Source organism: Schistocerca serialis, chromosome 7 (genome assembly GCF_023864345.2).
Source record: "Schistocerca serialis cubense isolate TAMUIC-IGC-003099 chromosome 7, iqSchSeri2.2, whole genome shotgun sequence".
Taxonomy (NCBI): domain Eukaryota; kingdom Metazoa; phylum Arthropoda; class Insecta; order Orthoptera; family Acrididae; genus Schistocerca; species Schistocerca serialis.
Window position 1 is genome coordinate 23,195,539 of NC_064644.1, and position 16,087 is coordinate 23,211,625.

The 16,087-nt window shown below is 42.8% G+C and overlaps 1 protein-coding gene across 1 annotated transcript in view; it reads right to left on the reverse strand.

The window, feature by feature from the left end:
* Positions 1–15,278: 15,278 nt before the first annotated feature.
* The window catches only part of LOC126412556 (T-complex protein 1 subunit gamma), a 59,705-nt gene continuing 58,896 nt past the window's right edge, over positions 15,279–16,087 (reverse strand). The window contains exons 11-12 of the mRNA XM_050082208.1: positions 15,798–15,910; positions 15,279–15,718 (exon numbers count right to left, since the gene is read on the reverse strand). Coding sequence (XP_049938165.1) covers positions 15,605–15,718; positions 15,798–15,910 — 227 coding nt within the window. The 3' untranslated portion in view covers positions 15,279–15,604. The remainder of the gene's footprint in view (positions 15,719–15,797; positions 15,911–16,087) is intronic.

Here is a 16,087-nt window from a genome sequence, read left to right on the forward strand (position 1 = left end):
GGCCAACCGTAGTGCCATCTGGTTCCCCCTTCAAGCTAGACAAGTTTCGTTCTTTGTAGTTTTTTTGTTTGACACTTATTTGATGAGATATTTGGCCTGGTCACGATCAATGGACCACCCTGTGTGTGTGTGTGTGTGTGTGTGTGTGTGTGTGTGTGTGTTTAAGAGCGAAGTGCCCACCCTGTGGCACAACATGCAACTGAGCATAACAAGCTCGATTTCAATGGCCGCATCACAACCCAGGCTACCTCGATCCTCCCCTCCACCACCAGCTTTTCTGAACTACACATATGAGTGTTATCCTTACAACACATTCCCCACTCCCAAATCATCCTGTTCTCAACTTGTGGTAACCTACCGTCTTCAAACCCTCCAGCCAACAGTTTGTCTCCTCCCCCTTATTGTGTGCCACTCTCTGCCAGCACTCCCACCGGTCTTTTCCCCTTCTCTGCTCCTTGTTTCCCCCTCTCCCACATCCTCCTGATGCTGCATATGGCAACATTGTCCTGCCACCATCAAGTCCCTGCACACTCCATCAGGCAGCGCTGACTTGTTTTCTTCCAGCTGTAATTTGCTATTTCTTCCCCTTTCCTGCCCACTCCCGACTGCTGCTTCCATCTGATGTAACACTGTCGCATTCTAGCTGGAGACAGCAGTTGTGTGAACACATTTTCCTTTCAGAAAAGTCTTTTGCTGAAAGGTCAGATGTGTAACAGTCTTTACATTGTTCCTGTCTGCAACTCATTGTGTCTTAAGTATGATGAGTTACAATCTATCCTTTTCATAATATTACTGATATTCCAACCTGGACTTTCCATTGTTTGAACACTTATAAAGACATAAATATTAAACAATAGAAGATGAATCGGAAGAAGACAAGGAAGTTGTTGATGTTTTTCTGCATGATGTAGATGGAAAGAAAATACCAAGTGATACCCACAAAATAAACGGAACTGTCAAATATTTATGAACTGATGTGTCTAGTATTTGCGTTAATACCATGTATGTGTGATGCTAGACACAATATAGACTGTCATTTTACTGAAAACTGAAATTTTCTTTCTTTTGGCATCTTGCAATTGCAATACTTACAAATGTAGGAACTGAAACGTAGTAGTATTATGTGCTACACGTTTTGATTTGTTGTCGCATGTATGGATGGTGATCCACTTTGTTATTTACGTGTCTGACAAGCTGCCAAGACAACAGTGGAATGGGGCTATGATGTAATGCAGTTTCCCCTTCCACTTCGCCACATTCACTACAAGCGGAAGGCTGGCACCACAGTTGCACTTTGGTGCACCGGGTGGCGTGCCTCGACAGAGGTGCTTGGGCATGACAAGCAGAGTGCTCAGTCTGTTTACCCTTCACCCTAGCACAGGTGGCCACTGACCTCAGCCTGCCTAGCTAGCTAGTAAAAATTGGTGCCTGCTTGCAACAGTCAACACTTAAAGGTCTCACATGGTGTTCTCAACAGTATGGAAATTCTATGTCAGCTGCTACAACCACCTGTCAGTGAGCGTGAGTATTTCTTACAGCGTTGTGTAGAAAAGTGAAACACCAGTCACACGTGTGTTTTTTCTAGGAAAGTGATTTCTTATAACAACGAAAAAAATCAATATTTGACAAACTAATTTAATTGGATGGATAAAAGAATCTACTCACTAAGTGGTGGCAGAACACGAACACAAACACACACACACACACACACACACACACACACACACACACACACACACACACAAAGAAAGTTATAATTAGGCAAGCCTTCGGAGCCAGTGGCTCCTTTTTGAGGCAGAAGGGTTAAAGGAGAAGGAAGAGGTCTAGGAAAAGGGGTAGATTTCAGGAAAGGCATCCAGAACCGCAGGTCAGGGAAACTTACCAGATGGGATGAGAAGGAAAGACAATTGGATTTCTTGATTTTTTTCAACCATATATTCTACATTTTCTGTCTGTCATATGTTACTTGGACAAAGAATACAAACTGTTATTTATTTCTTTATCTTATGCTAAGTAATATAATTATAATTAACACTATATTTACTGGTCATACTGTTTACTCTTGACATATAGGTGTGGCAAGGTCTTCTCTATGATTAGAAGTATTGAAGTGAATAGTTAAGATTCTTGTGTTGTTTTTTCCCCAATAATCCCACCGACAACATTTAAGTAAATTAATTTCATTGCCACTTGAGTAATGACATTCTATTTGATGTACAGGTTTAACATGTTTTACCATATTAGCTGAATGGGTGGTAACTAATTAGTTTCCATTTTCATAAATATTTACATTTTCTTTGATCACTTCTATGTACTAAGCTACAGTTATATGTATAGCTGAGATAAAAGTCAGCATGCTCAATGTTTACTTATGGAGGACATTATAATTTCTGAGTTTGTGGAAATAGGTTGGATGGAGGTAAAAGACACACATCATTATGATATCAAAGTATTTTCATGATACGAGGGCTATCCACAAAGTACATTATGTGTTGGAATTAAAAATAAATAAAGTATTGGAAATTTTTTTTATTATATACAGATGAAAGCCACACTTAAATACTACTTTTGTACATAGTTGACATTTAAATTAAGGCACTTATCGTAGCGATGGACGAGCTTGGAAATTCCTTCGTCGTAAAATTCGGCCGCCTGCGCCTTCAGCCATGTGGTTACCTCTTCTTTTGGGACAGAAAAGGTGTGATTTTTGTTGATTTCCTGGAAAGAGGCACTACAATAAACTCTCAAAGGTATTGCCAAACTCTGCACAACCTCAGAAGAGCAATACAAAACAAGCGCAGGGGAAAGTTGGGCTGAAAGATCTTGCTGATTCACGACAACACCCGGGCCCACACGGCAAATGCCACTCCTGAAGTTCTCAAATCTTTTAAGTGGGAGTTGTTCCCTCATTCGCCGTACAGTCCCGACCTGGCACCAAGCGACTTCCACTTATTCCCAGCAATGAAGAAGTGGTTGGCTATGCAGCGTTTTGATGACGACGCACAGCTTCAAGAAGAGGTAACCACGTGGTTGAAGACGCAGGCGGCCGAATTTTACGACGAAGGAATTTCCAAGCTCGTCCATCGCTACGATAAATGCCTTAATTTAAATGGCGACTATGTAGAAAAGTAGTATTTAAGTGTGGCTTTCATCTGTATACAATAAAAAAAGTTTCCAATACTTTATTTATTTTTAATTCCAAAATGAAATGTACTTTGTGGATAGCCCTCGTAGAAAGAAAAGCAGACAATGCTTTGAGTTGCTTGAAAAGGGATGATTTGGTAATGGCACTTTTTCTGTGAACACAGCTTCTGTAGATTTATATGAAGACATGTTAAATCTTAAAATATGTTTTTTCTCATAGGAAAAGTTAATGATAGGGATGAGCTGTTTCATGTAGAGATTCAAACGGACTGCATTATTAACTTTTTCGGCACTATTTTCATGGACATGTGTACAAAGAAATTTTGATATTTTTATTGGTGTTTAATATAGTTATTTAACCAATTTACTTTCAATGTACATTCTTTGCCTACCTATAATGTATAAACAGATACGTACAGAGATTGTAATTCTTGGTGCAGGGAAGTGAGAATCTGAAGAACGGCTGGCATTTTGTTGTATTACAGTATGATGACTTGGGGAAGTCGTTGATGAGTTTCTCATTAGTATGCATTTATTTGTTTCTCTGGAGATCTTGTTGCTGGTTCAAAATTTTCTCTGGTATTTCAAGTTTCTTCTTGGGGTTTAAAAAAAATTCTGGCATTCTTTGAAAAAATGCTACTGGGGTATGTAAAGGGGACCATTATCTTTTGTGTTATGACATAGTTACATTTTCCCCTTTAATTAATGCTGACTTCCAGAATTTTCGAAGCTGAGCATACTTCTCTCTGGTGGGGGCATTGTCTTGTTTTTAATGACAACAATGCTCAAGTGAAAATTGACAGGCACAGTATGAATGTGAAGTGTGTCATAGTTAAGATTATGTACTGAGCAGTCATGCCCAGATGTGTCATGCATAATGATTGGAAGAATTTGCTAGAAAGTATGGAGGAACATATAGCAATTGGTACATAGTTGAAAAGGGCTTCCATGATAAATGATTACCTGTTAAATTTGTATGAAAATGCAATTACAGCAATTGTTTCTTCAGCACAAGTGTGTAATAAGCTTAATTGTTAACATGCGAGTGGACAAGTTTAGGCATTATTAGGGACTGTTTTATATGCAAAATCGACAATAAAATGAAGTGATACTAATTTGTGTTATTGTTTCAAAGGGACATTTTCAGTTTAATAACTGAGGAATTTTAACATTTGAGAAGTATGAGAGACACGTATTCCTATTATGCACAAGATCAGGTATATTTAATAATGAAGAATGTTCTCTCTGCAGAGCTTTCATACTCAATTCCAATAGTCTCCAATATCGGCATAGCCAAAATGAGTGGTCCACGAAGCACTGTCCTTGCATGAGGGCTACGCTGAGTGTCACAGCTGCTGAGGCTGGGTGCAGTGAGAAGACATTCATTCACACAGCTGCAGCTTAGAACTACTGTCAGTAGTAAACTGCTTCCAGGAAACTCAGAAATTATTATTGTTGTTATGGTATTTTTTTTAAATATTTATTTAAAGGAATGTTATGCAGGAGATAGGAAGAGCCAGTGCATGCAATATTATGAGCTCTGTGTTTTTATTTCTTCTCCTTTTTGTATCTTTGTACTCCATGAGCCACAAAATGATATGTAAGGCATCATACTTAGCATCAGCATCAGCATCAGTATCACTCGCTCCCCAGCAGCTCCACTCATGGACAGTAACACTATGTGGGGAAAAAAAAGGCTCCTTTTATACCTCCTTATTTAATGATCCTCATGTGATATACATGTGGGGTATCAGACACCCTACCGTTATTTGATTTGGAACTCCTTTATTCATATTCAGTGCTTCTTGCTGTTTGTTCAACTGTTCATTTCTGACAAAAATGATTCTTTTATTCAAAATCCAGTACTCTTTCACAACCAGTCTATTATGGATGTGCCTTGACTGCGATTGATGGACCTTCTGGCACAGTGTTCATTACAACACAAGACACATCTCTTTTGTTTCAACTAAGTTTGAAGGAAGCAGTATTCAGTATTCATGCCACTTACCTTTTTCACCCTGTTTCCTTGCAAACTGATATGCTTACTGTTAGATACCTTATGTTGCAGCTGAAATAACAGAATGTGAAAGCCAGCTGATTGTTGTCTTTAGCTTTGAACAGTCTTCTTTCTCTTTCTCTCTCTTGGATAAACTGCTGTTCTAAGATGTTCTTCCAGTGACTGGATGTCAATTTTATCCAAGAAAATTTGTGATCCTCCAGTTCATGAACTCGTGTTCTAAGGTCCCCCAGCATTACAGTAGCAGTTTCAACAATTCAGATGTGTTCCTATTGTTGGGCTTTCCTTCTGGTCTCATACTACATGTCATATAAGATGGAATAGCCTATGTTTCAAAAGCATATTTTCTTGTGCTGATTTATTTTTCCAAGGAATGACAAATCTTCAGAGAACTTTTAGAACAGCTGTTTTTGTATTGTCTTGCTCTTTTGAAGTATCCATTTTGTTCAGAAAATGTTAATGAATGTGGACTGCCATTCTTCTTCATTTGCTTCCACATGCACACAAATGAAATTCACTCAAGCAGACACCTCATCATTTTTTGGCCATCCAGTGTTACTGTGAATTGCAATAGCAATTTGAAAAACCTTTTTGCACAATTATCATGGTCACTAACTTCAACATGCCCTACTTGAAATTTTTGTTATGGTTTTATGGTGCAAAACTGCTACGGTCATTAGCGCCCGGTCTGTGACTTAGGAAAAGGTAAAAAAATGAAACTGGAAACCAGCAGCAATGGGAGCGAAACTCAAAAAAGTGGGGAAACTAAAAACAGAAGGAAAGCTTAAAAAAACACTATAGAAGGGGGGTTGTTTGTCCCCAAAAAGAGCTTAAAATGACTGACATCATCTCACTGGCACTAATAAACTCGAGAATGCGATTGGCTGAGCGTATGTCATCTGCTAAAATGGAAGATATATCAGGCGACAGCTGTAGACGGGCGCATAATGGAGTAAAATAGGGGCACTCAAGTAAAAGGTGTCTCACCGTCCACAGTTGAAAGCAGTGGGGACACAGTGGGGGAGGATCGCCACTTAAAAGATGTCGACGGCTAAAAAGACAGTGCCCTATCCGGAGTCTAGTTAAAATTACCTCCTCCTGACAACGAGTTCGGGAGGAAGAGGTCCAAGCACAGGGAATAGCTTTTATTATTGGGAAGTGTCGACCAATGTGCGTGCCATAAAAGAGCAACAAGACGACATAAAACACTCTGTAGATTGGCGAAGGGAATCGTGCGAATAGCAGGCTGAAGAAGACAGACTGCAACCTAGGCTACTATATAGGCCACCTCATTTCCACAGATACCAACATGTCCTGGGATCCAGAGGAACGCCACAGAGACGCCCCCCAAGTGGAGCAAATGGAGGCAGTCCTGAATCCGGTGGACCAGAGGGTGCGCAGGGTAGAGAGCTTGGAGACTGAGGAGACAGCTGAGAGAATCTGAGCAGATAACATACTGTATCCGCTGATGGTGACGGATGTATTGGACAGCCTGGAGAACAGCGAAAAGCTCCGCAGTAAAAACCGAACACTGGTTGGGAAGCCGAAATCGATTTGGGGTGTCACCAACAATATAGGCACTCCCAACACCAAATGATGTTTTTGAGCCATCAGTGTAAATAAATGTGGCATCCCTTATTTGTGCGCATAGAGCAGCTAATGCCTGACGATAAACAAGAGAAGGGGAACCATCCTTGGGAAACTGACAAAGGTCACAGAGCAGGCAGGTCCGGGGCCGGAGCCAAGGTGGTGCTGTACCCCAAGTTGTCAAGAAAGTCTTAGGAAAGTGCAAGGAAAGAGAATGGAGCAGTTGATGGAAGCGGACTTCCGGTGGTAGTAGGCAGGAAGGGCGGCCTGCATACCCAAATCCAAGGAGGCATCGAAAAAAATGTCATGGGCCGGATTTAGCAAGCATGGAAGACAGCTTGCCGATTGGACAGCAGAGGTTCAGCAGTCTCAGCATAAAGGCTTTCCACAGGGCTGGTGTAAAAAGCTCCAGACACTAAACGTAATCCACGGTGGTGGACAGAGTCGAGACGCCAAAGAATAGACAGCTGAGCAGAGGAGTGAACTATGCTTCCATAGTCTAATTTCGAGCGCACTAAGGCGCGATAGAGGCGGAGAAGGACCACTCAGTCCACTCCCCAGGTGGTACCATTCAGGACACTGAGGGTGTTGAGGGATCGCAGGCAGCGAGCCGAAAGATAGGAAATGTGAAAGGACCAGCACAGTTTTCTGACAAACACAAGACCCAAGAATTTAGCGACGTCCGCAAACAGAAGGTTGACAGGGCCTAGATATAAGGAAGGCGGGATAAACTCCATACGACACCAAAAATTAACACAAACGGTCTTACTGGGAGAAAAGCGGAAGCCTGTTTCGATGCTCCAAGAGTGGAGGTGATCAAGACATCCTTGAAGACGTTGTTCAAAAAGGCTGGTCCGTTGAGAGCTGTAGAAGATCGCAAAATTGTCCACAAAGAGGGAGCCCGAGACATCAGGAAGGAGACAATCCATAATTGGATTTATGGCAATGGCAAACAGTACAACACTTAGCACGGAGCCCTGGAGTACCCCGTTTTCTTGGGAGAAGGTACGGGAGAAAGTAGTGTTCACCCGGACTTTAAATGTGCGCTCTGCCATAAATTCACGAAGAAAAAGGGGCAGCCGACCTCGAAAGCCCCAAGAGAACAGTGTGCGGATGATGCCTGTCCTCCAACAGGTATCATATGCTCTCTCCAGATCAAAAAATATTGCTACTGTTTGGCATTTCCTACGAAAATTGTTCATGATATAAGTGGAGAGAGCAACAAGATGGTCAACTGCAGAACGATGCTTTCGGAAACTGCATTGGGCAGGTGTTAAAAGACTTCGGGTCTCCAGCCACCAGGCTAGACAGCAATTCACCATACGCTACAAAACCTTACATACACTACTCGTGAGGGAAATGGCGCGATAGCTAGAAGGAAGATGTTTGTCCTTTCCAGGTTTTGGAACAGGAATGACGATAGCTTCCCCCCATCTTCTGGGAAAAGTACTGTTGGTCCAAATTCGATTATAAAGGTGAAGGAGGTAACGCAGACTATGGTATGATAAATGCAGCAACATTTGGATGTAGATACCATCCGGTCCTGGGGTGGAAGAGCAAGAAGAAGAGAGTGCATGTTGGAGTTCCCGCATGGAGAAAACAGTATTATAGCTTTCGCGATTTTGAGAGGAGAGAGCAAGAGGTTGCACTTCCGCTGTATGTTTCTTCGGGAGTAAAGCTGGTGGGTAATTTGAAGAGCTCAAAATCTCAGCAAAGTGTTGACCCAATGAGTTAGAAATTGCGACAGGGTCCACTAGTGTATCATGCGCGACAGTGAGCTCAGAGACCGGGGAGAAACTAGGCGCGCCAGATACCCGTCGAATCCAACTCCAAACTTCCGATGAGGGAGTGAAGGTGTTAAATGAGCTAGTAAAAAAGTCCCAGCTTGCCTTCTTGCTATTGCGGATGACGCGACGGCATCGTGCACGGAACTGCTTATAACGGATACAGTTGGCCAAAGTAGGATGGTGCCGGGAAACGCAAAGAGCACGTTGCCGCTCACGTATTGCGTCACGGCATCCCTCGTTCCACCAAGAAACTGGGGGGCGCCGAGGAAAATCGGAGGTGCGAGGTATTGAATGTTCTGCAGCTGTTAGAATAACTTCTGTAATATGAGTGACCTCATCATCGACACTAGGAAAGTGACGGTTATCGAATGTCGCTAGAGACGAAGAAAGTATCCAATCGGCTTGGGAAAACTTCCAGCGTCTCGGGCGCATATATGGCAGTCGCGACTGCAATCTAAGGACACATGGAAAGTGGTCACTCGAGTGTGTATCAGCAAGAGCGAACCATTCGAAGTGCCGAGCTAGTGGAACAGTACCGACCGAAAGGTCCAAATGAGAGAAATTTGTCGTGGAGGCAGACAAAAATGTAGGGTCCCCAGTGTTGAGGCAAACAAGATCTGCTTGGTGGACGACGTCTATCAATAGTGAGCTGCGCGGACAAGGATGTGGAGATCCCCAAAGCAGGTGATGGGCATTGAAGTCCCCAACCAGCAAATAGGGGGGCGGAAGCTGACCAAGAAGATGAAGGAGATCAGCTCTTGCCATAGGTGTGGACAATGGAATGTATACAGTACAAAGAGAGAAGGTGTATCCAGAAAGGGAAAGACAGACAGCGACAGCTTGGAAGGAACTGTTTAAGGGGATTGGGTGATAATGGAGAGTATCATGGAGAAGAATCATTAGTCCTCCATGTGCTGGAGTGCCTTCAACAGAGGGGAGATCAAATCGAACTGACTGAAAATGGGGGAAAACAAAGCGATCGTGGGGACGCAGCTTTGTTTCCTGAAGACAGAAGATGACTGGCGAGTAGGACCGTAAGAGGATCGACAATTCATCCTGATTGGCTCGAATTCCGCGGATATTCCAATGGATAATGGACATAGGGTGGGCAGAAAAGGGAAGAATGTGACCAAGGTTGCCCTCAACTCAAAGACTGCTCAGAGCCGGCAACTGACAGCATGGAACGGCATTCAGCCGAAGGCAGAAGATCCTGATCCATAGGTTGTTCGGGAGCAGCTCCTGCCACCAGCGATCGGCCGGTTGATCGGCCGCCAGCAGTGCACCTCGGTGACACAGAAGACAGCCAAGGGCGGTTACTGCCAGGTGGTGCTGTAGATGAGACACGCCGTGGCGGAGGAGGAGAGGAACTGTGTTTCTTATTAGCCTTCTTCGAAACAAGACGTTGAGATGAAGGAGAAGGCGATGGTTGTGAAGTCAGGGTACGTAAAAAAATCTTCATGAGTATGCTCTTTTTTGGAAGTCCGGGTGTCTGATTTTGGGGCTCGGGATTTAGCATAGCCCGATGAAGGGTGAGCCATAGAGTGAGCAGGGGAGAGTGGGGAGGTTAAACGGGCGATCTTTGCGCTGGCCGATCTGACGACCATGGCACTAAAGGTGAGATCAAAACTCTGTGTGGCTGCCTCCTTTGTCGGCCGAGGAGAGGCAAGGACAGTGCTGTATTCACCTACGTGAGGCACAGTGGGCTTTCGATTGGCGAATAACTTTCAAGCAGCAGAGGTCGACACCTTTTCCTTCACTCTGATTTCCTGAATGAGCCGTTTGTCTTTAAAAATGGGGCAATCTCTAGAGGAAGCAGCGTGGTCACCCATACAGCTGATGCAACGAGGGGATGGAGGTGGATAATCGCCCTCATGGGCATCCTTGCTACACGTAACGCATTTGGCCGGATTGGAACATGACTGGCTGGTATGATTGAACCGCTGACACCGATAGCAACGTGTAGGGTTTGGGATGTAAGGGCGAATGGAAATTATCTCATAGCCTGCTTTTATGTTCGATGGAAGTTGAACTTTGTCAAATGTCAAGAAGACAGTACGGGTTGGAATGATGTTCTTGTCAGCCCATTTCATGACTCGAACAGCCGTTACACCCTGGTCAGACAGGTAGTTTTGAATTTCCTCGTCGGACAATCCGTCGAGGGAGCGTGTATAAATGACCCCATGTGATGAATTTAAAGTGCAGTGCGCTTCCACCCAGACAGGGAAGGTGTGCAGCAGTGAAGTACGCAGCAATTTTTGTGCGTGGAGGGCACTGACTGTTTCTAACAACAAGGTGCCATTTCGTAATCGGGAACAAGACTTTACAGGACCTGCAATTGCATCGACACCTTTCTGAATAATGAAAGGGTTGACTGGAGAAATCTTGACCTTCGTCCGACCGAGAAACAACAAGGAACTGTGGCAATGATGGAAGAACTGTCCGTGGCTGAGACTCGAAACCATTGTGGAACTATTCCCCACGATTACCGGCGTCTCCGATGGCGCACTCCTTCCTTGTGGAGGCCCTCTCTGAGGGCACTCCCGCCTTTAGGTGATTGTTCACACCTCCCGAGAAACGGACCCCTCCCTGGGCCTGGCCGTTACCAGGGGGTACGTACGGGTCCTACCTGTCTACCTGGGGCGGGGAATTACGGGTTACCCCACACCAGCTACGCGTGGGCCGGCCTTCAGACACGCACAGGGAGGAAAAAGAGAAAGGGAGGAACACAGAAAAGAAAAGGAAAGGAAAGGAAAGAAGAGAGGTCTCAAACGCCGCAGCGGAGAAAATGGTAAAGAGAAGAGATAAGGGAAAGAGAAGGACAAAGACTTGCCAGCAGAGTAAGCGAAGAAGAGAGACTGTTTTACAGTTTCAAGTGTCCGTCTCTGGACGTAGGCACTAAACATACTCCCAGAGGGGGAGAAAGGGAAGGGAAGAGGCGGTGGTGGTGGTGGGGAGATGGGGGATGATGTGGGAAAAGGAAGGTACGCAGCCCGGAAAGGAAGGAGGGCCACACTAGCTAGGGGTCCCATGCTCGCTATGCACATACCCACAAAAGAGTTGTGGACCCCCTGGGGGGAAAATTTTAGTTGAGTTTCATAGTAATTTTTGTTTTGTCACTATTTCCATTATTGATTTTGTAAAATGCATTTGTAATGTCATAAAATATTTATCTGCTGCAGAAAATTTCCCCTGTCAGCACCCACCTGATTCCAAACCTGCTGCTGGCCTTAATCAATTTTATACTTCCGAACTACTTCGCCTTTCAGGGGCTGACACACAAACGGATCATGGGTACACCTATGCCAACCTTTTCATGGGTTGCTTGGAGAGGGCTTTACTGGGATTCGTAAGCCTTTAGCTGCCTGTGTGCGCCTCTTGCCTGGCCACCACTGAAACCACAACAAGAATGGCTACTCTGGTGTCATGAAAGAGTCAAATGGAGAGTGGAATGGTACTCTTTTGTCTTCAGTGGTAAGAGTAGGTTCTGTCTGTGTGCAACTGATGGGCACAGTACACTATCTCAACCCAACTGCTTGGGTAATTTGGGTAGTTTGGTATAGTAACCACAAATCAATAGCAACACACACTGCAGAAACTTTCTGCTATTAACACTATCTTGGTGACCATAATGAAGTGGAATGATCATATAAAATTAATTATTGGTAAGGCGGGTACCAGGTTGAGATTCATTGGGAGAGTCCTTAGAAAATGTAGTCCATCAACAAAGGAGGTGGCTTACAAAACACTCGTTCGACCTATACTTGAGTATTGCTCATCACTGTGGGATCCGTACCAGATCGGGTTGACGGAGGAGATAGAGAAGATCCAAAGAAGAGCGGCGCATTTCGTCACAGGGTTATTTGGTAACCGTGATAGCGTTACGGAGATGTTTAACAAACTCAATTGGCAGACTCTGCAAGAGAGGCGCTCTGCATCCCGGTGTAGCTTGCTCGCCAGGTTTCGAGAGGGTGCGTTTCTGGATGAGGTATCGAATATATTGCTTCCCCCTACTTATACCTCCCGAGGAGATCACGAATGTAAAATTAGAGAGATTTGAGCGCGCACGGAGGCTTTCAGACAGTCGTTCTTCCCGTGAACCATACGCGACTGGAACAGGACAGGGAGGTAATGACAGTGGCACGTAAAGTGCCCTCCGCCACACACCGTTGGGTGGCTTGTGGAGAATAAATGTAGATGTAGATGTTTTCTGCACTCTGTAGAACGGCAGAAAAACGTCGAACCATTTTAGTTCATTCTGTGGATGAAAGTACTTCAGAACCTAGATATCTCAACTGATCCCATAATTGTTTTAACCAGTGTACCTAACCTTACGACTTATCTTAGAAGAAAGATTAAGAAAAGGCAAACCTACGTTTCTAGCATTCGTAAACTTAGAGAAAGCTTTTGACAACGTTAACTGGAATACTCTCTTTCAAATTCTGAAGGTGGCAGGGGTAAAATACAAGGAGCAAAAGGCTATTTACAATTTGTACAGAAACCAGATGGCAGTTATAAGAGTCGAGGGGCATGAAAGGGATGCAGTGGTTGGGAAAGGAGTGAGACAGGATTGTAGCCTCTCCCCGATGTTATTCAATCTGTATATTGAGCAAGCAGTAAAGGAAACAAAAGAAAAATTCGGAGTAGGTATTAAAATTCATGGAGAAGAAGTAAAAACTTTGAGGTTCGCCGATGACATTGTAATTCTGTCAGAGACAGCAAAGGACTTGGAAGAGCAGTTGAACGGAATGGACAGCGTCTTGAAAGGAGGATATAAGATGAACATCAACAAAAGCAAAACGAGGATAATGGAATGTAGTCAAATTAAATCGGGTGATGCTGAGGGGATTAGATTAGGAAATGAGACACTTAAAGTAGTAAAGGAGTTTTGCTATTTAGGGAGTAAAATAACTGATGATGGTCGAAGTAGAGAGGATATAAAATGTAGACTGGCAATGGCAAGGAAATCGTTTCTGAAGAAGAGAAATTTGTTAACATCGAGTATAGATTTAAGTGTCAGGAAGTCGTTTCTGAAAGTATTTGTATGGAGTGTAGCCATGTATGGAAGTGAAACATGTACGATAACCAGTTTGGACAAGAAGAGAATAGAAGCTTTCGAAATGTGGTGCTACAGAAGAATGCTGAAGATAAGGTGGGTAGATCACGTAACTAATGAGGAGGTATTGAATAGGATTGGGGAGAAGAGAAGTTTGTGGCACAACTTGACTAGAAGAAGGGATCGGTTGGTAGGACATGTTTTGAGGCATTAAGGGATCACAAATTTAGCATTGGAGGGCAGCGTGGAGGGTAAAAATCATAGAGGGAGACCAAGAGATCAATACACTAAGCAGATTGAGAAGGATGTAGGTTGCAGTAGGTACTGGGAGATGAGAAAGCTTGCACAGGATAGAGTAGCATGGAGAGCTGCATCAAACCAGTCTCAGGACTGAAGACCACAACAACAACAACAACAACAACAACAACCTCTTTAAGCTCCCCAGTTTTCAGATCTCATCGGGTGCAGCCTCCATCAATCAATCTTCTCTTTTCATTCCGTCCAGTAATAAGTCTCCCCTTACCTGGGGTTCTGGGTGACTTTACTACTTTTCCTAAACCTCACCAGTTCTTTTTGATTCACCCTCTTCTTCCCCTTAGTCCCCTCTGACAAAAGGAAGAGCCACTGGCTATGAAAGCTAGCGAACTATAAAAGATGTTACATGTGTTTCTATTATCTATCATCTTGCCCACAAATAATGACAGGAAAATTGCAGAAGAGGTAAAATGATTCATTACAGCACAACCTCTCCAAAAAACATCATATCTATATTATCAAGCTAACATCCCGGTTACAACCAGTTACAAGTTTCTTATCTGAGAGCTTCCATGGGCAACAAATTTTCAATATTTTGACTATTACTGACTGAATTTAAAAATTTAAAATGCTGCCATAATCTTCTCATTAAGAGATATACTCTTTTAAGTTTCAAGTTTGACACTATAAGTATTACAGCTAGAAACTTTACATTTGTCTTGAGGCAGCCTAACTGATGGTGCACACACAAAATGATGAAAGAAAAAAAAATATTGCTTACATTTTTGTTGTTCCTGAAGTAAAAGTTCAGCATTAGACATAATGTTTTAATTTATTACTTTTTTTTACTACCAACTATTCACAACAGTATGCAGATAGTATCCACATATACTACTGAATGTACCCAAAAAATTATGTCATCGTACGACACACAGTTCAGGAGACATGTCATCATACATGTTTAGATGCATGAAAAACTAGCTTCTGATTAAAATGGTGCTTAAATTACACAGACTGTATTCACCTGGTCTTTCATAACGAGAGCACTTATCAACTTCCAACTAACTTTAAGCATAATTTCAAACCTCTCCTCACTTACATGGTTATTGTCATATATGTAACACATTAACTTATTTGTAACCAGACGTTTGAAGCTATTTTATATATGAGAAGTTGATTCTTTAGAGAATTGGGAAAGGTTGTGTTGAAATGTGTTCCAAGGGCTGTATGTGGGAGTGGTCATAGAGCCAGTACAGACAAGGGTGAGAAGGAGGTATGTTCTTTCTGCTTCCATGGATGAAGCCATAGATAAAAGCCCAGTTTTAAAATTTTGTTCTTGCAATATTAATTTTGTTTTCACCTATAGGACACACAGAAGTTTATCTTTCTATGTATACACAACACAAACACCAGGTTGTCACAATGAAGCACATCCTTTTATGTGAGAAAATTTTATTATTGTAGTATGTTGCCATGTAAATTCAACTTACATTTCAATAACTCAACTTGCTGATGTTAAGCAGGGTTAAAGTGGTTTTTAAAAAGTCTGTTACCATCTTTCATTAAATTACATCCAAACAATTTCGAACAATGCTAATCTGCAACTCCTTACAAATCAAAATCAGTTATTAAGCAAATTCAATAAAAATTAAGTTGAATTAGTCCTCCTTCATACTGTACGAGACTGCTAAGAAAGCAGTACCAGGAATTAGAACCTTCTGGCAGGAAATCTAGCATTCCAAACTGTGCAATAACGAGTCTTCATTCTTTCATTGATTCTTCTGTTGGTTCAGCAGTCTTCTTGACTTCACTATCACGATCCTTCTTCTTTGATCCTGAGACAATATCATCAATTCTGAGCAGCAGTATCGCCGTCTGTAAATACAAGACAACAAAATAATAATAGTGAACAGCAGCAAGGAGGAGGGGGAGGAAGGATGTATAGTTAACATACCTCAACTGCTGTTTTGTAGACCTGAAGTTTCACACTTAGAGGTTCCCATATTCCCAGGGTATGCATGTCAGCCAGCTCGCCAGTGTCACCATTTATACCCCACGTTGAACCTCCTGCAACAATACAAGCATTTTTGCAATTTAGTTGCAATTTCTCTTGTGTATATTGACATTTCTTCACTAACACAACCACATGTCAAGTTCGTTTCGTTGACAGATGATACAAAGATTGCAATAAACAGAAAATCAAGAACATATTTACAAAGACTGGTTAATGAGATTTTCACTGAC